This window comes from Lepidochelys kempii, chromosome 3, assembly GCF_965140265.1.
Source record: "Lepidochelys kempii isolate rLepKem1 chromosome 3, rLepKem1.hap2, whole genome shotgun sequence".
Lineage (NCBI taxonomy): Eukaryota > Metazoa > Chordata > Testudines > Cheloniidae > Lepidochelys > Lepidochelys kempii.
Window position 1 is genome coordinate 63973713 of NC_133258.1, and position 23341 is coordinate 63997053.

At 42.9% G+C, this 23341-nt stretch overlaps 1 protein-coding gene across 2 annotated transcripts; it reads left to right on the plus strand.

Annotated features, from left to right (window-relative positions):
• The first annotated feature begins 18019 nt into the window (after positions 1–18019).
• Positions 18020–21510, plus strand: TPBG (trophoblast glycoprotein). 2 transcript variants are annotated; one of them, XM_073336544.1, is made up of 2 exons: positions 18020–18128; positions 18554–21510. In XM_073336544.1, the coding sequence occupies exon 2, from the start codon at positions 18791–18793 to the stop codon at positions 19955–19957; it is 1167 nt and encodes a 388-aa protein (XP_073192645.1). In that variant the 5' UTR covers positions 18020–18128; positions 18554–18790; the 3' UTR covers positions 19958–21510. The 2 variants fall into 2 exon arrangements, with proteins under 2 accessions (XP_073192645.1, XP_073192648.1); XM_073336547.1 differs by lacking the exon at positions 18020–18128 and adding an exon at positions 18136–18391.
• Positions 21511–23341: the final 1831 nt, after the last annotated feature.

Consider the following 23341-nt stretch of genomic DNA (forward strand, 5'->3'; position numbering starts at 1 on the left):
GTATTCCAGTAGCAGTCATACTAAGGTTAAATAGAGGCAACATAATCTGTCTACTCCTACTCAAGGTTCCCCTGTTTATGCATGTAAGGCTTTGTCTACACTGGCAAGTGAAAGACAAAACTTTTGTTGTTCAGAGGTGTTAAAAAAATACCCTCCCGAAAGTCAAAAGTTTTGTCGATGACAAGCACTGGTGTGAACAGCACTTTGTCAGCAGGAGCGCTCTTCTGCTGACAACGCTAACGCCACTCGTTGGGGATGGAAGTTTTTTGTTGGTAGGAGAGCTCTCTCCTGCTGACATACTGCAGCTACACTACGCACCTTTTAGCAGCATGGTTGTAGCAGCACAACCGTGTCACTAAAAACTGCATAGTGTAAACATAGCCTAAGGCTTGCATTAGCCCTTTTAGCCATATCAGTACTGGGAGCTCATGCTCAGCTGATTATCCACCGTGAGCCTCAAGTCTTTTTCAGAGTCTATTGCTTCCCAGGATAGATTCCCCCCATTGTGTAATTATGGCCTACATTCTATTACTTTATGTTGGCCATATTGCAATGCACGTTTGCTTATGCACAAATTACAGAGCAATCCAGATTGCTTGGTATCAATGACCTATACTCTTAATCATTTACTGCTTCTCCAATTTCTGTGTCATCTGCAAACTTTATCAATAATGATTTCATAGTTTCTTTCAGTGATTTCATGGTTTCTTTCTTTCATTGATAAAAAAAGTTAAATAACAAGAATCAATCCCTGCAGGACCCCACTAGAAACATACCATGATTTCCTGTTTACAATTTCATTTTGAGACCTCTCATTTATAATACATTTAATGTGTGCCATGTTAATTTTGCATTGATTCACTTTCTCAATCAAAATGCCGTGCAGTACCAACTCAAATGCCTTACAGAAGTCCATGAATATTACATTAACACGATTACCTTTATCAACCCAACTTGTACTCTCATAAAACAGATAGTGTTAGGATTACTTCTCCACAAACCCATGCTAATTGACATTAATTATATCACACTCTAATTCTCTGTTGACCAAGTTCTGTATCAGCCTCTTCATTATCTTGCCTGGGATCAATAACAGGCTTACAGGCCTATAATTACCCAGGTCAACCTCTTTATCCTTTTTAAATATTGGCATATATTAGCTTTTTTCCAGTCTTCTGGAACCTCCCTCAGCATTGAGTCATTTAAAATTAATATTAATGATGGAGCAAGTGCCTGGGACAGCTCTTCTAAAACTCTTGGATGCAAGTTATCAGACCTGCTGATTTACAAAAAGTCTAATTTTAGTAGCTTTTGTTTAACATCCTCTTGAGTTACTATTGGAGTGGAAAGTGTTTCATCATCTATAGGACCCCATCATCTGTCTAGCCTTTTCCACAAGTACTAGACAGAAATATTTATTGAACACTTCTACCTTTTCTGCAGCTATTGACAATTCTATCATTCCTGTCTAGTAATGGACCAGTACATTTGTTAGTATTATTTTTATTTTGAATATATTTTTAAAACTCTTTGTCCTTAATTCTACTGGCCATAGATTTCTCCATGTGGCCTTTTCCCCCCTTAGCAATTTTCTGCAATTCCTAGCTTCTGATTTATATTCATTACTATCACCTTACCTTTTCTTCCATTTGTTCTATATTTTGTATAGATGCCTTCACCTCCCCTCTAAGTTAGGTTTTTTTTTTAGCCAAGTGTAGCTTCCTCTCTCAGTTGTGGCTTTTTGGGCATCTAATAAGGTGTTCTTAAACAGGTCCCAATTATCGTTCATATTTTTGTTTAAATTTCTCCTTCCATCATAATTGTTTTCAGGTTTGTGAAAATGGCCTTTGAAAACAGCAAATATATATATAAAGTACAACCAATTTGTACTTTATTCTGTTTGCACATAACAAGTGTGATCAAGTAATGATCACTTGTACCTAAGCTTCCACTAAATTTTATTTCCATGATCAATTCCTCTTTATCTGTCAAGATGAGGTCTAACATAGAACTCACTCATTATCATGTCATCATCTGACCTAAAGAAAAAAAAAGCACAAAATCGTAAGTTAAGAGATAATAATGAGGAAAGCTAAAAGAATTATGAAGAAATCTAAAAAGATTTGGGGTAATGGAGCAATTGTCAATCTTCCATATTTTCTTACGACTATCTTGGTTCAAAGCACAACTACAGGACCTAGGCACCACCTCAGCGTGCATAAATGGAAGAGCTCATGTTAATAATACATTTCAGTCTACTTTATGATGAGCCTGCAACATCATTCTCTTTTATCATGCGATCATGATATTATTTCTACAGAACCCCTGTTTAATTCAAGGCCCAATTTTATTCCCAATGAACACACTGGCCAAATGTCACATGTTGTATGTAGCACTCAAGCATTTGGCAGATCTATCACACTTACCTGCATCTCAGATAAAACGTCAGTCCTTGTCTACATGGGAAAGGTTTTTTTTGGTATAACTTTTTCTGCTATAACTATACTGAAAGTGCATATCCACACTGCTTTATTTATGCCAGCTTAAGCTACTTCCATTGTGAGATGGTAAGACATTTTCCATGTCATTTCCGTCTTATATAGGACCCCAGGCTGTAACAATGTGGGGTGGATGGGTGGGACGAGGGGTAGGTTAATAATTGCACCTTTGAAAGCCATCCTTACATTGACAAATTTTGCCCCCAGGACATGTCTCCAAGACATAGAGAAGGGTTCTGCTCAAAAAGGCAATGGACAAACTGGGAAGATATGCAGCACTGCTATTTACCAGGATATCACCCTCTGAGTCAGTGCAGGAGTTGAAGGTAACTACCACCTGTATGGATGACCCTAAGAAGGCCACATTGTCTTGCAATGTGAATGCCATATAGTCTAATTTATAATACCTGATGATCAGCACAAAGCGCAGTACAAAATTAATAGACTGTTGCATTAATTCACACCCATTTTGCTGTGAAGGGATTAGCAATGCTGTGCACTGCAACAAAAGAGAGTTTGATGGAAATTAACCATGTGTAGCCACAAATGCCTTATAATCTCTATGCACTGTGAAGTGTTTCGGGAGCCACTCTGGGCCATTTAGCTCACCTTCCAGTGAATGTCTGAAAACGTGAAGGTAACTAAAAGATCTGGGCATTAATCAAAACAGTGATCCAAAGTTTTCTATTGTTATTTCGCTGTCTGTGTCTGCTGCTACGATAAAAAATGCCTGCCATGCAACATGTTTGATTTTTTTAGCTCTGGTTGTGCTCCCATCTTGAGCAAGGGGGCCAGGGACAGTCAACCAAGAGGGAGAGGGAGCCTCAAGCAGCACAGGAAGGCAAGATTTTAGGCAAATAACTTTTTGCCCAAATGTTTCAGCTTGGTCAGCATTTTGAGCATGCTAGGAAGGAGAGGGTGACAAAAGCTGAACAAATAAGAGAATGAAGGTTACTGCCCAGAGACAGACATGTCTGTCAATTCATGTAGTGACACCTGAGCAACGTGGCACTGCCCAGCCAGAACCTGGAGCAAAGTTATTTAAATCCCCCTATACAGTCAGTACCCAGATGGTTTATTGGAATACAGCACATAATACTAACTGGTAGAAGTTCCTCAGCAGCGCTGCCAGGCTGGCTATATGCCTGGATCTCAGGGGCCATCTCCGGCACCCTCTGTACCTGCCTTAGCATTGGGCATGGCAAAAAGATGTTACAGGGGGCATCCCTCCCCCATGAAATACCCTTTGGTCAACATGCCCAAGGCTGGGAGCCTGACAGTGTTGTTGGCTTCAGAGATTTTATTTTGAGTCTCATAATATTTGCTGTTTTTCTTTAAGCTTCTGCTCCTGGGAATCATGTGAGTATATAAGAACCTGTGTTTTTATATTAAAAAAGTCCTCATGGTTGCAGAGAAGAGCTTGAAAACATGAACCATAAAGGCTCAAAACCAAGAAGGCAAATAAAAAGAAATAGTTAACAAGGCATTTGCCTACACACAGGCACAAATAAGCAATATAGAACAGATCCTGGCATTGAAACAATGGTGTAGTACTTTGAAGAGGTTCAACATAATACTATGAGTTTTTAATAACATTAATTAAACGCTTTCTGTATTCTGTAAGCTATTCTTCTCTCTTTCCTATTTTTGCAGTTATCGATCTTGACTTTGTTTTCCTGCAAGTCTGAACTGTGACTTGGCAGCACACGATTGGCAAGGTGAGGGCATTTTTAATGCTGATATTAGATGCTAGGTGAAATGCACACTGAAAGGAGACTCCATTGCCCTGGGTTACATAAATGCTACCTCCAGTTTAAATGGAAGTGGTGGCTGCTTGTCTTTTAACTTCTTTTACACTTCAGTAGAAAATACAATAACAAGCAAGTAAATGCAGCATCCAGACCCACATTCTTGGTCTCTTCCCTCTGGCCCTGTTTCATGGCTTGCAGCATCTGTTCAGAGACATATGGATTTGCTGTAGCATTCATTGTGTTCAAAGGGCTAAATGAATTGCAGGGGCAGGCAACTATGACAAGCCTGAAGTGCAAAATGCTGCAGGTCATTTATTCTATGGCTTTGGGACTATGGGCAGCTATGTGTTAACATCAGAATGTTTCTATTTTTAACTTCAGAACTTCTATAATATTATAGGATTCCTATTTACAATGAACTCCTTAATAATACAAATAAATGTAAGTTCTCTGCACATTGCACTCCTTATTTTTAAGAGGTAAGAGTAGTCTTTTTTCAGATTAGTTATTTTTTAAAAGCTCTTACTATTTTCAGTTAAAATTGTTTACCCTTCAAGGAAACGCTTGGCTCTAACCCCAACTTAGATTAACATACAACCCCCACCAGAGCTCATTTATGTTAATAACTATCATTAGTGAATTTATATGATAAGCAATAAAACATTCCCCATGTTAAAAGCTTTTAGTAGGATTTTTTTAAAACACTGTGACCTAAAGATAATTTAGACAGTATTAACAAATCCTTTCTGGCCCTGTTCTCTGATACCATATTAATTTTTAAATGTCACATGTATTTATTTGGTATCAAAGTGCTGAACCTCAGAATATTTTAATCTAGTTCTAGAAGTAGTAACTTTTGCCCACTGTTCTTCTTTCTTACCACTTCCCTATATGGGGTCAATTACTTTTATAGCCTTCTTCCAAAACTCATGATTGTACACCTGGCTGTCGTGCAATTTGGCCTCTCTAAAGTCTGCTGACATCCAGTACATGTACCAAGTCTTTGACATCCACCTTGCTCATTTTCCGTCATTGAGCATTGCAAGGGCCATTCTACCAGTATAAGTATCAGATCTCTGCTGGACACTTGTGCTCACTATGGTTCTATATTCTGGTCATAGACTAACTACATTCTACTCTGAGTTCTAAATGCATCAATTCAGCAAGAAAGTCTTAAAAGAAGTATAGATTTTTGTTATATTGTTTGTGGTATCTTTTTACAAAAGCCCACTAGCTTCATTGACAGAGTCAAAATATGACCTAAGTCTTTTCTCACAAGTCTGTCCCTTTTTTATTTCAATGTTTCATAACAATAATGCTTCAGTACTCTTATAAAAAATCATATAATCTCAGTGCCAGCAGCCCTACACTCACAAGACACCTTACAACATTTCAGTATGCATACACCATAGAATGGAAAACCATTGTGCATTTCCTTGAAATTAGAATTAACAAATAGGACCTGATTCTTCAGCTACTCCATTAATAAGTTTGGGACATGGACAAAGGGGTGGGGGGCAAAGATGGCTTATACTCCTTGTATTCTGGATCAATCCAGAGTCTTACCCAGCCCTTACAGCAAGTTAGAGCAGCCTTGGGTATAAACTGCATTCCATGGCCCTGGGAAAGTCAATAGTCTGACCACACCCCTTATCCACCTGTACGCCAGGGACTGGAAGTAGGGCCAGTAAATTTGCCTTTACTAACAATTCTGCATTAGCCATGTAGGCTCTTTGTATAAGGGATCCTCTCAGGGGGTCATTTTACCCACTTTAAGTCACCTTTAGGCTGCCTGAATGGCATAAAGAGGCCTTAATGTAACTCAGAATCAAGTCAATGATTATGTGTCTGGCCCAATAGAGTGAGTCTGCTAGAAGCCCCTTGTGGCATTACACCCCATATTCTTCATAGTAGTAATATTATGATATGATTATGGCATACCTATGATGTATTTTGGGCAAGATAAAGAATGTGAGATATCATTGAAAAGGTTATGATTTACTGAATATGCATGTATCATTTTGGTATCTGAAGTTAGGAATATTGTCTATGCATCTATTACAAATGTGTTTACACCTGGGGAATGGACACTAGACAGAATGCAATCAGTCTAGATGGCTGGCTAGGAAGGACCACGAGGGAAAACAACAGGTCTTAGAAGATGCTAATCTCCCATCAGGGAGCCTTCCTGAGGATGATACAAACAGCCTTCCAGTCATGGCTGCTATAGCCATACAGAGACATGTGACCAAGTCACCTGATACTAGACTCCATCACAGAATATTAGTGTTTTTCCACTGAAAGGTGTGGGAACTAAAACTGGGAGACAAAGGGCTCCTGCCATCTGCAAAAGCTATTTAAGGCAGGGAGTGACATCATCGTGGTTGATTCTTCATTGACTCCCCGCCCAAGAAAGAAGACTGCTGGAAACATCTGAGAAACAAAAGACTGAACTACGGGAGAAAGGCTGAACCCAGGCTAGAAGGTTTTCTAACCTGTGAAAGGAATACCTAGAGTTTTAAGCTGCAAGCAAGTATAGCTTGCCCTCAAGAATCTCTGCAAACTGCCTACAACAACATTTAGGGTAAGAATTTGCTACTTATGTCCAATTTCTTTAGTATATTAAGCTTAAATTGCATTTTGTTTTATTTGCTAGGTAATCTGCTTTGATCTGTTTGCTATCCCTTATAATCACTTAAAATCTATCTTTTGTAGTTAATAAACTTGTTTTTGTTTTGTCTAAAACCAGTGTGTGGAAATCATAACCGGAAGGCAGAAAGCTGTTGCATATATTCCTCCACATTGAGGGAGGGGGTGAATTTCATGATCTTGCACTGTACAATTCCTTGTGCAACGCAAGACACTATAATTTTGGGTTTACGCCCCAGAGGGGAGTGCGTCTTAGGAACTGGGATGTGCTGTTCCTTCCCATGCAGAGCTGATCTCAGTATCTGTGTGTGTAGCTGCAGCTGGGTGTGTCCCTACTGGTATAGTGCAATCTGAAGCATGGTATAGTGCTGGTATAGTGCAATCTGAAGCATGGGGGAAGGCTTGGCAGGCTGAACAGCAATGCAGAGAGAGGGAGCCCAGGCTGGTGGGTCAGGCGGGCTCAGTGGTACCCCAGTTCCAAGTGGCACCCCGGGGAAACCTGTCACACCCATGATCTTCTTAAGTTAACGTTTGTAGCAGGTTCACACCCAAGAGTTTATTCAACAGTACCCAACAATGCAGTACTGCAATGAAAGAACATTCTTCATGCTAAGAAGAATGCTAAGAAACTATTTAAAAAAACCCCTCTTTCATTTGACTTCTTATTAAAGTTTAAGAAATTTAATAAACTTTTAACCTGTTAAACATCACTGTGGAGTTGGGTAGAACAGTTATTATTCAGAGAGCATTTCATAACTAGAGCTGACCGAACAACTTTTTTTGGAAAAAATTTTCAAATTAAAAAAAAGGTTCTTTCAAAATGTTTCAACTGTTTGTGGGAAAATTTCAAAACAATTCACTTTAGATATTTTATTTTAACTGACGTTTTTATTTTGAGTTGTTTTTGAAAACTGAAAAATTCTAGATTTTGGTCTTTATTTCTCCTTTCTCTTCCTTTTCCTTCCACCTACGCCCCAACCTCCACAGAGCACAATAGAGTGAATGATATCTAGGGACTTTCCCTTCCCCACTTTTTCCTCTATCTTTTATTCTACTCTGACTTTTCAAAATCTGTCCCACTTTGAAAAAGTTAGTGCGACAAAAGAAAAAATGAAGCTCTATAACTCTGATTTAGTTTATAGTTTCCCATTAAAAATAATGTTTTTTAAATCAAAAGCAATATTTTCCCACAACAAAATTTGATTTAAACCTCTTTTTTGGGAGGGGAGGAATTTTTCCGCTGAAACTATTCATAACTTTGAAGTACTGTTAACAAATGCTCTGGCACTCGTCTTTTCCGATTTATATTCATTCAGAATAGTTAGTAAATCAGAACTCTGGTAGTGTATGGAATGGAATCTAAGACATTAAACTAATAATTCTAACAGAATGCTTATGAAAAATGCATGCAATACTATAAAAAGACCTATATAGTTAATTAAAACCACAATTTTTATGTCAGTGGCTGGGTAATAATTAGATACCCAAGGATCATTATTGTTTTAATCCTCTGTAGTAATCACATTTTTAAAAGATCAAATCAGGGCAGAAAGAATGAAAATTGAACATTTAGATACTAATTGTATTAGGCAAACAGAGGTAGAATAGCTTCTTCCTTTACACACAATTGCTGAGGACTTGACTTAGTGATTCTTGACGTGGATAGATTAGGAAAAGAAAAACCATTTAAAGGACAAGTGCTCAGAAACTGTATTTCCTGAGCAGTTCCTTCACACATTAATTCCTTCTATGCTGCCTTTAGTTAGTCCCAGATTTTTAAGACTCTCCTGTATTGTAGTTTGCACATTCTATTACTCCCAGAAAATATGTTGAATCTTCCATGATTGAAGTATCCTGGGCACAGTGCAATGCTGGAATTGTATTTAAAATTCCTTATATGATAAAAGGCAATTACACCTGCCAGTTCAGGGGGAGTCTCAAAGGCACAGATGGCAGGTATGAAAGGAGCTAAGCACCTGTCATAGGGTGAACTCACGGCCAGACTGCCACCTTGTAGACACAGTGTTTCAGAGGTTCTTCTGCTCTAGCACTGCCTGTTGTCTGTCATCTGATGCCACAGCAGTCTGCAGCTTCCGTGGTGTAGCTCTCTGGCCAGCTCACCTTCTGGTTCAGTCTTCTTCCAGGGTAACAGAAAAATCCAAAGTTTAATGGTCCTTATGCCAGGCCTTCAGCCCCTATCAGGGACTCATAAGTCTCTACCTCTTTTAATCCAGAGATTTGTATTCCCCTTCTTGCTGGGTGAGGTCTAGGGGAACCCAAGCCTAGCTTCTCCTCTAGGTTCCAGACCAGGAACCCTGTGTTAGGCAGCTAATGACTGCGCCTTACAATCCCTTGGGCACTTCTTGGACGGCTCCCACCTTTTCCATCTTTGTCCACATCTCTCACAGGGCTGTGGACTCCACTCTCCCACCCTGGAGTTCTCCCTCCGCAGCTTCTTGCTAACAAGCTACTAAGGTACTTTCTCAACACCACTCTCAGCTTCTCTAGCAACAGCCCTTCTCTAACTGAGCTGCAGCTTTTATGCCAGTGCTGTTAATTGGCTGCTTAAGGTATGTCTACACAGCAATAAAAGATCTGCGGCATGGCTGCAGCTGGACCAGGCTCACAGGAGCTCAGGCTCTGGGCTAAAAATTGTTGTATAGACATTTGGGCCTGGGCTGGAGCCCAAGCTCTGGGACCATCCACCCTTGCAGGGTTGTCCCAGAGCTTGGGCTCCAGCCCAAGCTCAAATATCTACACTGCAGTTTTTCAGCCCCACAGCCCAAGTCCCACAAGTCTAAGCCAGTTGACTTGGGGCAGCATCAGGTTTTGTATCCCTTTGTGGACCTATCCTTAGTCTCAGCTGGAGCAGTAATTGGTCCATCTATTAATTCTTTCCTGGCTGTCACAGTGTGTGGTCTATGCACCCCATCAGAACGCCATTTGTGCCTTTGAGAATCTCTCGCTAAACAAATTACATGGCAGAAACACTGTGATATATTATATTTGCCTTCTCACAGGTTTAGTTAATCAACTTTTATTACAGAGAATGGAATATGAATTCTGAAGTACTTTCCTGAATTAGGTAAAGAAGTTTGTTTAAAACTCCACTGCTTGAGTGTGCCCATTAGGCAGTTCCACAGTCTAAGCAAGCTCATTTCTTGGTATCGAGTCTGAATTTTAATTTGCTTCATTTGTTCCCATTACGCCTACTTATTCCTCTCAAATCACGCTAGACAATTCATCTTCCTCCTTAGTGTTTACCCTCTTCCAAGTGTTTATAGACCTTTTGATATCCCCCCTTAGTCTTTGTCTGGACAAGCGATACATATTTAAAATTCTTTTATATTGTTCCTCATAAGTCAATCCCACCAGCCCCTAATCATTTTTATTGCTCTTTTCTGAATTATCGTGTCACCTTTGGAGACTTGCTGGTACTGGAGTGCCAGAATGGAATGCAATATTTTAGGTGCAGCCTCCCTGGTACTGCACAGAAGAGGAATTATCACCTCCCTGCTCTGTGACAATATGACTCTTCTTGTGCAGCCCTCTGTAGAATCACACAGGCTTTCCTTCCTCCCCCAGATTATAAAGGGTTAGGTACATTTACAAGTATGCAATCAGCCCAAAGAAGAGGAGCTGCAGCTCTAAAGAAAAACAGAAAGAACTGATGGAGAGATGAGAGGGGAAGGGAAGAAAAGCAGAAGTGAAGGAGAGGAGGGGTGTTCAGTGAATGAACAGCAGGTATAACATGAAAGTGTCATATGGAGGGTCACAGTGGTTAACAGTGGATCACTGATCATACATGAAAAGGAAGAGAGGCCTTACTCTCCAGTGTCTTACTCCTTGTAAACGTGTGTACTCCGTTATATTTGTGGCTGTAAAACATAATTTTTCTTCTCTTAGGAATGTGCACTATTTTACTTGGTGTTGAAATAAAATTTGCTAGACAGTAATCGAGATTCACTTGTGTACTCCTTGTAAACTTTTACAAGTTTTACGTCCACATTGCAAAAGTGTAAGTAACTACACAAGGTGCAAGACAGTGGAGAATCATGCCTCATATGTTTTCAATTTCTTCCAATCTGTTCAGTCTTTTGTATGCCACCCTTTTCAAATCATTCAAATCACAAAGTTCACAGTCTAGTCCTCTATGCTTCAGATGTTGAGGCCCTGTAATTCTGCAGAACTTGGTTCTTAGCCAAGTTAGCCATTATGAAACCAGGGCAGAGTCAGCTTCTTTGCATTAAATGAGGTCCAGAGACCTTGGAATTACACAACAATGAATAGCTGTGCTTTGAGTGGGACTATCATTTGAAATATGAGGGAACAGGGCCCAAATTCAGTGCTGCACTAAGTTTCTACAGGGAAGGGGAGCCAACTGGGAGCCTGCTGAGTCTCCCTGATTCTCACAGTAAAACTGCTCCCTGTAGACGCCTGGATACTGCTTTAAATTATGGCAGCTTTCAACAATCCCAAAGAAACCACACACCAGCTAGTTGGATCATGCTGTGCTCCAATCAGGCATCGTCCCCACTCACTACACTGAATCCAGGACAGGGCATAGCACAGGAGACAGGCATTTCAGCCATGACAGCTGAGAGCTCCCTCATGCCAGGAAAAATCACAGCTGGCCAGATCCAGCTGCTCTCCAACCCTTAGCTACACCTTGTCACAATGTTTAAAAGTAGGTACCTTGATAACAGCTTTCCAGTCTTCCATTCCTCGGTTCTATTCACATCATCAGTATCTGCTATTTCACATTTCCTTTCCTTAATAACTCTCTGATTAATACTTCCTATCTGATAGCCAGATTCTGCTACCCTTACACAGTGTTTAATCCTTACCCAATGAATCATCCCATTACTTAACCACTGCAGAACAATGGGAGCAGAAAGAGACAAGAGGCAGGGAATCCCATGAAATTTAGGAGCTCACTATGGCCCATCTCCCCAGTCTCTGTTTTTGCCTATTCCCCTAGGTTCTGTGCTTGATTCATGCTCTCATTTGCAGCTTTCCCTCCCTGTTGGCTTTTTAAAGTCCACAGGACTACTGCAGATTTTAAAGAGACAAAAATGGGACCAGGATGAAGAATCAAGATATAGAATGTGTGAAATCACGAAAAGGTAGGGAGTATTGGGTAGGAGGGGCAGATGATTTGTGTACAATGGGGCCAGAGAAAACTAATGGAATTTAGGAGCTTTGCAAGCATTCGTTAGTGAGGGGTAAGGAAAACCCTGAGGAGTTTAGGATTAATTGTATCAAGGTAATTAGCATCCAGCTGCCTGTGTAGATGTGCTGTGACTGGAAAAACTTCATTGTCTAAACTGTTCGTTGTTACAAGCGTCTGGAAGAGTCTCCTCCTCCTTTGCAGTCACCAAAATAAATCAGTCTAAAAAGCAAGCCTTTATCATACACGACTTTTCCAGTCATGCCCCCAATGATTCTGGGGTAGCCAAAGCAACTATAGCAGTTTAAAAAAAAATCACCCAGTATTATGTATTTGTAGATTTTTGCAACTGTCTTAACCTCAAACATACTAATGTCCTAAATCTCAGATCTGATCTGCAAACCTACTCCTTGTATTTTTCTGCTATTTACAATTAGTAATCAATAGATTCCATTGGTTTATTTCTATAACAGGTACTCTTCATTGCTTTCCCTGATGGATGCCTGCAAATCGAAGGGAAAAATACTTAATTTTGGTGAAAAAATCTGTTAAATAAACTAAGGAAATAAGATCACAAAATTGGTCTGAAATCAACAAGATGAAATTCAGCAAAGACAAGTGCAAAATACTACACTTAGGGAGGAAAAATCCAATGCACAAATACAAATAACTGGTTGGTGGCAGTACTGCTGAAAAGGATCTAGAGTAGGGGTCTCAAACTCAGTTTACCTTAGGGCCAGTGCCAGTCCTCAAATCCTCCCAGTGGGCCAATAATGTCACTTATGCCGCCCAGAACCAGCCCCCCAAAAACTCTGCCCCCCACCTGCCTAAGGCTCTGGGAGGGAGTTTAGGTGGGGGAGGAGGTCTGGAGTAGGGGATTGGGGTGCAGGCTCTGTGAGGGAGTTTGAGTGCAGAAGGGTGAGAGGTTGGGCTCTGGGATGGAGTTTGGGTACTGGGTGCAGGCTCTGGGCTGGAGCAGGGGATGTGGATGCAGAAGGAGGGGGTGGGGTTGCACGCTCTAGGCGGGGGGAGGGGTGCAGGCTCTGGGAGGGAGTTTGGGGGTGGAAGGTGGTATGTGGGGAGGGGGTGGAGGTGCAGGCTCTGGGAGGGGGTATGTGGGGAGAGGGTGGGGGTGCAGGCTCAGGGAGGGGGTCAGGGGGTGCAGTGCTTACCTGGGGCTTCAAGGCAGGGCAGGCCGGGGGGCCTCCGCGCGCTGCTGCCCCCAGGCACCACCCCCACAACTTCCCATTGGCCTCAGGGGTGCTCGGGGCGGGAGCAGCATGAGGAGACACAGCCCTACGCCGTCCCAGGGAGGGGCCGGCAGATTCGTGGAGTGAGCAGGCAGACACCGCTCAGCTCCGCTGCACTGTCGGGGCCCTGGGCCACTGTAAATTGCCTTGGGGTGGGGGGAGCGCCCCGGGGGCAGCAGGTGGGGCCAAGGGAGAGACCCGGCCCCAAAATGGCTGGAGCCCCGTGGGCCACATTGGGAGGTTCGTGGGCCACAGATGGCCTGCGGGCCAGGAATTTGAGACCCCTGGTCTAGGGGTTATAATGGGTCAAAAACTGTATATAAGTCAACAATGTGATGCAGTTTGCAGGCTAACAATGTTTAATAGGAGTGTTGCATAAAGACAAAGGAGGTAGTTGTCGTGCCCCACTCAGCACTGGTGAGTCCGCAGCTGGAGGTCTTAAGAAACGTGGACAACCTGCAGAGAATCCAGAGAAGAGCAACAAAAATTATAAAATGTAACCTATAAGGAAAGGTTAAAAAAACTGGACATGTTTAGCCTTATGAAATAAAGACTAAGGGGCAACCTGGTAACAAGCTTCAAATATTGGAAGGACTGTTATAAAGAGGATGGTGATCAGTTGTTCTCCATATCCACAGAAGCTAGGACAAGAAAAAGTTGGCTTAACCTGCAACAAGCAAGATTTTGGCTAGATATTAGGAAAAATTTTATACCTGTAAGGGCAGTTAAGTCCTGAAATAGGTTACCAAGGAAGGTTGTGGAATCCCCATAACTAGACTACATGGCCTCTCGAGATCCCTTCCAGCCACCCTACATTTCTATGTTTCTATAAATGACCTGAAATGCAGGAAATCTCTTCTCGACCACACTGAAGTTCAACTGTCTAATCACATGCTTACTTTTTTGGACAAGGGATGAGGTAGGAAATAAAATGAGGAGCAAGTCCTAATAAACCTTGTATAGTACTCTTGTTCACAACATTATTATTCTAAAACTTGTAATTTGTCAAATTTGCAGTAGTAATAATCACCTATCCTGGGTTAGCTTTGGCCAGTGTCAATTCTGGGATCATTACTGTGATCTCCATAAAGCCAGTAGATACACAGACAAACATACTGACTTAAAGGACAGAACTTTAGAAAACTTTTTAAATTCTGTAAGTAGTTTTTCTCTCTCCTTGCCACACAAGTTGTCATTCAAGTGGTTGACAGAAAACCGAGTAAATAATTCCCTGCACTCTGCTTTCATTAACACAACATAAATACTTCAAGAGCCAGAAGCTAAATCAACTAGATTATGTATCTTTTAGGACAAAACCCTTCTCCATTCTTTTTTGTTTCTGTATTTTTTACTTTTCAGTTTGTTTTATGTTGCATTACAAATTTTTTTGAAGTGATTTGTGTTTTGGTGACTGCATTCATAACGCTTCCGTAAGGACAAAAAAATTGCTGCTAGTTTGAACCATTTTTACTCTCATAAAACTGCCTCTATATTCCCCAGGCACCACCCCAAGCACAGATATTGTTATCTGCCTACATAAAGTGACTGTCTCCATATTATCACAGTTTGCAATTTGATTGATACTACCTTTTACACAGCAGTCACAGAAGGACAGACCAAGGAAAAAGTACTTCTATCCCATTCTCACTAGCAAATTTACATATACAATGTATTCTTTTGAAATTTTTAGTTTATAATTCTCTTGAGCATGAAGTTACATTACATTAGATCTAAAAGTCACTGATATTTCAATCAAAAGTACTTATGCTCAAATAAATTTATTAGTCTCTAAGGTGCCACAAGTCCTCCTGGTCTTTTTGCGGATACAGACTCAGGGCCGGCTCTAGGTTTTTTGCTGCCCCAAGCACCAAAAAAACAAACAAAAAAAAGCTGGAGTGCTGCTGAAGCAGTGCCCCCGAAGCTCAAAAAAAGGGGGGCCAGAGTGCTGCCCCTGGAAAAGTGCCACCCCAAGCATGTGCTTTATTTGCTGGTGCCTAGAGCCGGCACTGTACAGACTAACATGGCTGCTACTCTGAAACCTGATATTTCAATCATGTTTGAGCTTCAATTTTGTTCATTTTAATCAAACATAAGTTTATAAATAATCAGCAGAATGTTCCCCAAAGCCACCTGTCCTAGAAATCAGTTGGTATGGGAATAGATATTTTAGAATAAAATATCAGCCTAAATTTAAGTGCAAAATCATCATCATCAAAAATGATGAACCGCAATCTCCTTAAGTGTGCCCTAATCACCTGTTCTCTGCAAAGGTGGGCCGGCTCCAGAGCACAGTAGCTATTTCTCAGGTCTTGACAAACACACTCACTTTTTGTCCCCAAGCATTACTGCACTGAAAGTTGTGTAAAAAGAAAAGGAGGACTTGTGACACCTTAGAGACTAAAAAATTTATTGGAACATAAGCTTTCGTGAGCTACAGCTCACTTCATCGGGTTCATACAGTGGAAAATATAGTGGGGAGATTTTATATACACAGAGAACATGAAACAATGGGTGTTACCATACAGACTGTAACAAGACTGATCAGGAAAGGTGAGCTATTACCAGCAGGAGAGCTGGAGAGGGGAACTTTTGTCGTGATAATTAAGGTGGGCCATTTCCAGCAGTTGATAAGAACGGGGGGGGGGGAGTGGGGGGGAATAAACAAGGGGAAACAGTTTTACTTTGTGTAATGACCCATCCACTCCCAGTCTCTATTCAAGCCTAAGTTCACTGTATCCAATTTGCAAATTAATTCCAATTCAGCAGTCTCTCATTGGAGTCTGTTTTTGAAGTTTTTTTGTTGAAGAATTGCCACTTTTAGGTCTGTAATAGAGTGACCAAAGAGATTGAAGCGTTCTCCGACTGGTTTTTGAATGTTATAATTCTTGACGTCTGATTTGTGTCCATTTATTCTTTTACATAGAGACTGTCCAGTCTGGCCAATGTACATTGCAGAGGGGCATTGCTGGCACATGATGGCATAGCACATTAGTAGATGCGCAGGTGAATGAGCCTGTGATAGTGTGGCTGATGTGATTAGGCCCTATGATGGTGTCCCCTAAATAGATATGTGGACAGTTGGCAACGGGCTTTGTTGCAAGGATAGGTTCCTGGGTTAATGTTTTTGTTGTGTGGTTGCTGGTGAGTATTTGCTTCAGGTTGGGGGGCTGTCTGTAAGCAAGGACTGGCCTGTCTCCCAAGATCTGTGAGAGTGATTGTTCATTCTTCAGGACAGGTTGTAGATCCTTGATGATGCATTGGAGAGGTTTTAGTTGGGGGCTGAAGGTGACGGCCAGTGGTGTTCTGTTATTTTCTTTGTTCGGCCTGTCCTGTAGTAGGTAACTTGGCAAATGTGGTTGTATCGTAGAGTTTGGCTGTAGACAATGGATCATGTGGTGTGGTCTGGTGAAAGCTGGAGGCATGTAGGTAGGAATAGCGGTCAGTAGGTCAATAGAGTGGTGTTTATGTGACCATTGCTTATTAGCACCGTAGTGTCCAGGAAGTGGATCTCTTGTGCGGACTGGTTCAGGCTGAGGTTGATGGTGGGATGGAATTTGTTGAAATCATGGTGGAATTCCTCAAGGGCTTCGTTTTTATGGGTCCAGATAATGAAGATGTCATCCATGTAGCGCAAGTAGAGTAGGGGCATTAGGGGACAAGAGCTGAGGAAGCATTGTTCTAAGTCAACCATAAAAAGCTTGGCATACTGTGGGGTCATCCGGGTACCCATAGCACTGCCGCTAATTTGAAGGTATACATTGTCCCCAAATGTGAAATAGTTACAAGTGAGGTTGTGCTCTGATCAGTTTCACATCTAAGAGAGAAAACTGGCAACTCCTTGGTAACTAGGCTGGCTGCTCTTGTCCCTCTTTGAACACCTTGATGAAGCCTCCAACAATGCCACCTGTTATCCCACCGAGAGACAAGGTGAGCGAAGTACTATCTTACATCGGTCCAATAAAAGATAGTACCTCACTCACCTTGTCTCTCTAATAGCCTGGGACCAACAGGCAACAACCAGATCCCTTAGCTGAGTCACATACAACCCTAGTACTAGTCTTTGTTGCAACAGCCCTTCTTTCAGAGTAACAGCCGTGTTAGTCTGTATTCGCAAAAAGGAGGACTTGTGGCACCTTGGAGACTAACCAATTTATTTGAGCATGAGCTTTCCTGAGCTACAGCTCACTTGGTTCTCCAGCCCTCCTCTCACGTTGGGGGGGCAGGGAGGATAGTTTATTTTTTCCCTACACTCCGCTGTCAACCAGACCCCGCTGTCAGCCCGCCTCGACCATCTTGAAACCAAAACCTCACTTACACACCCTTCATCGGACTAGAAGCTTTAGTAGGGGGACGTTTGATCTTCAGGAGGAGCGTGAGAGCAGGGCCCGGGAGGTTCGCTTGTCTTCGCCATCAGTCACAATTCTGTCTCCTAGGGCTGCCCTGCTCTGCAGGGATCCAGTCAGTTCCTCCCTGGCCGGACGGGGGAGCGCCCCACGTGGCTCCGCTCAGCTCCAAGGTAAACGTGGGGAAGCAGCACCAAGCTGGGGAAGCGAGGACCTCCCGCGGGGGCTCCATGGCGCCGGGCTGCCAGGGGACATTCCCGGAACGCGGAGCCGGTGTTCGCAGGGGCATGTCCCAGCCCCTCCCCTAGTCGCGCTTGGTGTGTGACGGCAGCGGGGCTGGGCGAGGCTCTGCGCGGGGGCGGGACCGGTGGGAAAGTGGTGGCCGCCGAGGCGGGGGAGCCCGGCCACTTCCTCGCCCTCGGTTGCTGCGGAGTTTGCACGGGGCTCGCTCGGCGCCCAGCCGGGAGGTGAGGCTGGAGGCGGCGGCGGCGCGGGGTGCCGCGCCTCGGCACAACTTCGCGGGTGGAGTCGGGTCTCTCTTGCGGCGGCTTTGTCCGGGGTATCGCAGCCGCCTCTGGACTGGGGCAGCCCGGAGGGGCCGCGCGATGGGCCGGGCGGGCGCTGGTTCCGATGGGGATTCTGGTTTACCCCGGCGCGGGGAGCTTCCCTGGGAGAGGACAGCGGAGCCGGGGGTCTCCAGCCCGGTGCTGGGGAAGCCCGGCTGTGCCGGGTAAGGAGCGACCCCGGAGGGCTGCCCTGCCCTGCGCGGGGTGGGGGACACGAGTGAGGCTGGGGCGCGGGGGGAGTCTCCTTTTCTTGCCTTCGCGGCGGAGGGGCGCTCCGCAGGTCCGGCGAAGTGCTGCCGCTTTATCCGTCTCTTTGCTCCTTGCAGGTCTCGCTGGGGGTGAGGGGACGCCCCTCCCCCCCGCTCCGCGCCGAAGAGGGGGAGCGAGTGGCTACCTGCGAGGCGCCCCGGGCCCCGCGGCTGACGGGAGGGCGCTGCCTTGCTCCCCTCCTGCACCCCCGGGGGCAGCGGAACGGACCCCGAGCGGAGAGTTTCTGTCCAGGCTCCCACGGCGGGCAGCAGCGGCCGGATCCCGGCGCGGGCGAGCCGGAGAGGGGCGCGAGGATGGCGGGGCGCGCTCGGCGGGGCGCTGCGGCCGCTGCCCCGGGCGCGGAGAGGCGGGCGGCGCTGGGGCTGCTGCTGCAGGTGCTGCTGGGCTGGGGCTCGGCTCAGCAGCCCGGCTCCTGCCCCGCGCCCTGCGAGTGCTCCGAGGCGGCCCGGACGGTGAAGTGCGTGAACAGGAACCTGACGGCGGTGCCCCGGGACCTGCCGCCCTACGCGCGGCTCCTCTTCCTCACGGGCAACCGGCTCGCCAGCCTCCCGCCCGGCGCCTTCCTTTCGCCCCCCCTGCCGCAGCTCAGCCTCCTCAACCTGAGCGGCAGCCACCTGCAGCAGGTGGAGGCGGGCGCCTTCGCCAGCCTGCCCAGCCTAAGGCAGCTGGACCTGAGCGGCAACGCCCTGGCCAAGCTGAGTCCCGAGGCCTTCGGCAACGCCAGCAGCCCCCTGGAGGAGCTGAACCTCAGCAACTCCCTCCACAGCCAGAGCGTGGTGCCCGCCCTGGCCGAGCTGCTGGGCTGGGGGGTGCTGGGTAACTTGAGCCGCCTGGAGCTGGCGGACAACAGGCTGATCGCCCTGCCTGCCGGCATGTTCTCCTGCCTGCCCAGCCTGCAGCACCTGGACCTGCGGAACAACTCCCTGATGAGCTTGCAGGCCGTGGCCTTCCTCAGCCTGGCCCAGCTTCAGAGCCTTGACCTCAGCCACAACTCCCTGAAGTGCCTGAGGAACGCCACCATCTCCCAGCTCCACAGCCTGCCCGCGCTCCACCGGATCAGCCTGGGCCACAACACCTGGGTCTGCGACTGCTGCCTCCAGCACTTTGTGAGCTGGCTCAGGGAGAGCGACCAGGTGGAAGGGAAAGAGGCCTTGAAGTGCTCTTATCCTGACAAGATGCGGGACAAACCCCTGGTGAAGACCAACAGCTCAGACCTGGACTGTTCTGTGCCTGTAGACATCCAGTCCCAATTGCAAACGTCCTATGTCTTCTTAGGGATAGTGCTGGCTCTCATTGGAGCCATTTTTCTCCTGGTTTTGTATTTGAACCGAAAAGGAATCAAAAAGTGGATGTACAATATCAGAGATGCATGTAGGGATCACATGGAGGGATATCACTACAGATACGAGATGAACGCAGACCCCAGGTTAACAAACCTCAGCTCTAGTTCTGATGTATGAAGATACATTATGGAAGCAGGGCAAGGCACAGTAGCTATGCACGGCTGCTACTCTTAAACCTGTCATTATGCATGAAATGTAGACTTAAGCTTTACCCCCATGCTCACTTCCCCTCTCCCAGAGAAACAACAGATTTATTTGTGCCATGTGGGGAATATGCCTCCATGTAATGTAAAGATAATGACTATTTTTTGTTACCCTGAAACATTGAGCAATTTTGCATGGTGTTGGGCTGTACATAAGAAACATGCTGCTATTCCCTCCCTTCCCTGCACCTGTTTTTCTTTGGAACTTGCTCTCAATAGTTATTTGAAACATTTTTCAAGATCTAAAATGAAAAAAGATCCTCTTTGATGTTCCCAAACCGCAAGAGCATATAAAATTTACCAATAGAGATATGATCCAACAAAAGCTGCCTCAATTTTTTTGGGAAAGAAGCTTTATTCATTAATTACAGTTTTGTTCTTAGGTATCCTGAGAAGAAATACCTGCAGATTTAAAAAGCTCCTAACAACTCTGTGCAAAGAAGCAACTAAAATAGTGAGCATGCACAAATACTTTGTAGTTTTACATGTTAGGGGAAACTTACAACCTCAATAAGCCTCTTACTCTTTTGTAAAGTTCTTTTTGATGGCAGTTTAAGTGAAAATAGGATGCTTTTTTAATATAAACTGCATATAAACTCAGTTTGAACTGTTAAATAATTCAATAAATGTTCTTACAAAGAATTACTGTTGTGCTGAAATTTGTTGTTTAATGATAAAACTCCGAAATAAATGCTTGGAAGTAGTCATACCATATTAATTCACGGAAAGCATTCTGTTTTTTATAGAACAGGGTCCAGTTTAGAGTCTGGTTATAAGTATTCACATGGCAACTTGTGAAACACCATATAAGAATATATAGATTCCACAGGGAAAACAGATTTCCTTTAATAAAAAAACTTAGCAAACAAAAGAACAGAGGCGAACGCTAGGTTCTCCCTTATCACTAAAATACTGCAAGATTATAAACAAAAATTACATGAAAGTGTACACCTCAATTAAAAATCAAGTGTGATGATTTATGCTTAAAGCTTCAGAAAAATCACATCTAAACTATTGCTTTTAATTATAAAGTAGATTTTCCATAGTAAATTAAATGTTGACAAATCCTGAAGGCAGAATTTGGCACATGAAACTTAATGTTTATTATTTGAAACTTGCAATCCTTGGGCAATACTGCAGTAATCTACACTGTGCATCATGTTTTGAGATCTGACCTAATTTTACAGCTTCTTAAAACTATTAACAGGTGACCTTTAAAAATAATTCTATACATGTTTGTGCTTGACATTTGCCTATGAGTGACACTTGGATTAAATATTTATGCAAAATATGTAAGGAAGGACTTTATCATATTGCCTATTATTTAATTTTGATGGCACATATCAAAGGGTAGCAACAGATAACCTAAGGAGATTTCTTTTGTAAACAGATTCTAAATGAAAGGGGACAGATTCACTTTGAACTTTTAAGACTTAATTTAATATTTCTGCTTTTTGGCTGAGCATGTCAATTATTTTATCCGACATTCTTAAACAATACTTAGCATAATGTAATATAAAGTTGGTCTGGTATATAGAGTATTTTTGCTTTTAATGAAAATTTTAGTAGCTATATGCCTTTCATAAGCATTTTTATGTACATAAAGAAGCTCTTAAACTAAGATATTGTGTAAAAATATATAAACTTAGTTTGACAGTTGTCACTGTTTAAATGCAATTGATTTTTATCCCTGCAGCTTGTGGTATTCTCAAACTAACTAATTTGTTTTAAGACTAACTTCGATAGCTTGAAATCAGCAACATTCACGAATGCTGATATTTGTTTTAAATGTACAGTATGCACAATTTTGAGAATAAGGCAAAGGGAAGAACACACAATTTTGATAAATGTATTTTAAAACTAATGACCTATGATAGCTTCTCCTACTCTAATGATGAAGGATCACAGCAAACTAGATTCAGTTTACAGATTAAAAAAACCAAAAACTCCAATGCCTTTCCAAAAGTCAGTTACAAGTATTATAATAGTGCGATTAGTGTCTGAATAACTTACTGTGCAACTACCAAAAAATTCTTTAAAACTCATGGTTACTTAGTAAATGCAAAATAGTTTGTGTTACAAGATAGTATTTGTTAGTTACGTGACAAGCTATATTGTACTGGTTATTTGAGAGACTGTCCTCTTCCATATGTTTGTATAGTGCCTAGAACAATGGGGCCTCAATATCATTGGCCTGTAGGTACTACAGCTATATATAACGTTTAATAATAATTTGAAATATATACCAGCCAAGCAGTTTCCTGGAGGCGTGTACAATAAAATATCAGTATCATACATGGCTTATTAAGGATAGCTAATTGACTATCTTAGTCACATAATCTGTAACTAAAAAATTCAGCAAGTCAGTGTTTGAGTAGTGGAAAAGTGTCTCAATTGTACCAACATATATTAGACTCAATGATTATCAGCATTTTTGTATGATAAAGTCACTGTAGTAGAATTGTTGAGAAAATTGGTGACACCTGCTTTAAAAAAGGTTCTTCCATTTACTTTCAAGTAGATTTATTAGTGTATGACCATTAGACTGACACTGTTGTGTTGTTTTGATACACACCTAAAATGTTTGACCAATAATAAATGCTTTGGTATTTTTGTAGAGACTATAAAATGCATTTGATCTTTAAAATCTCTTTTTTTATAAAATTTGTGGTTGGTGCTTGTCTTCCTTTCCTATAAGAAATAGTTATAGTACACAGAAGACAAGAATAAGAGTTATAAAAGTGCTTCTGAATTTTTAAACGTGTACGTTGCAAATGCTTTGGGATTGCAGGGTTTTCTAAAGCTTACTCTTTCCCACTGCTTATCCTGCTTTGACTCCTTAAATTTCACCTAATTACTACTTCCAAAGCAGTTTAATTGGTGGGAGGGCTATTTTATTCCTTCAGACTTTAATAAAAAGTATGCAGTATTAAATGTGTTCAACTTTTTTTTTATATAAGCAACAGCTGAAAGTTCCAAATGGGCTGGTTGTCATTGAGGTTTCATAGGAAAGAGCATATGGCCTAAAGCAGGGGGTAAGCTTCAACAAGGATGAGTAGCCAAGAATCAAAAAGGCTAAATAGTATTCGATTAAAGGGTCTATCGCTGTCATAAAAGTAATCTAATTATAACAAGTTTAATCTTCTTTAAGAGGGGGAAGCAAAGTGAAGCTGGGAGTTAGAAGAATTTTAGTATGCTTCTCATAAATAAGAAGTGTAGTTTGGATAAGTTGTCATTGTCCATTCAGGGATAGAAAATTCCCCAAATCTTCCTAGGCCCAGTCAGCTGTTAGGTAGCT

Coding starts and splice junctions, on each gene's coding strand:
- TPBG (XM_073336544.1), top strand. CDS start 18,791: ATGGCGGGGCGCGCTCGGCGGGGCGCTGCGGCCGCTGCCCCGGGCGCG.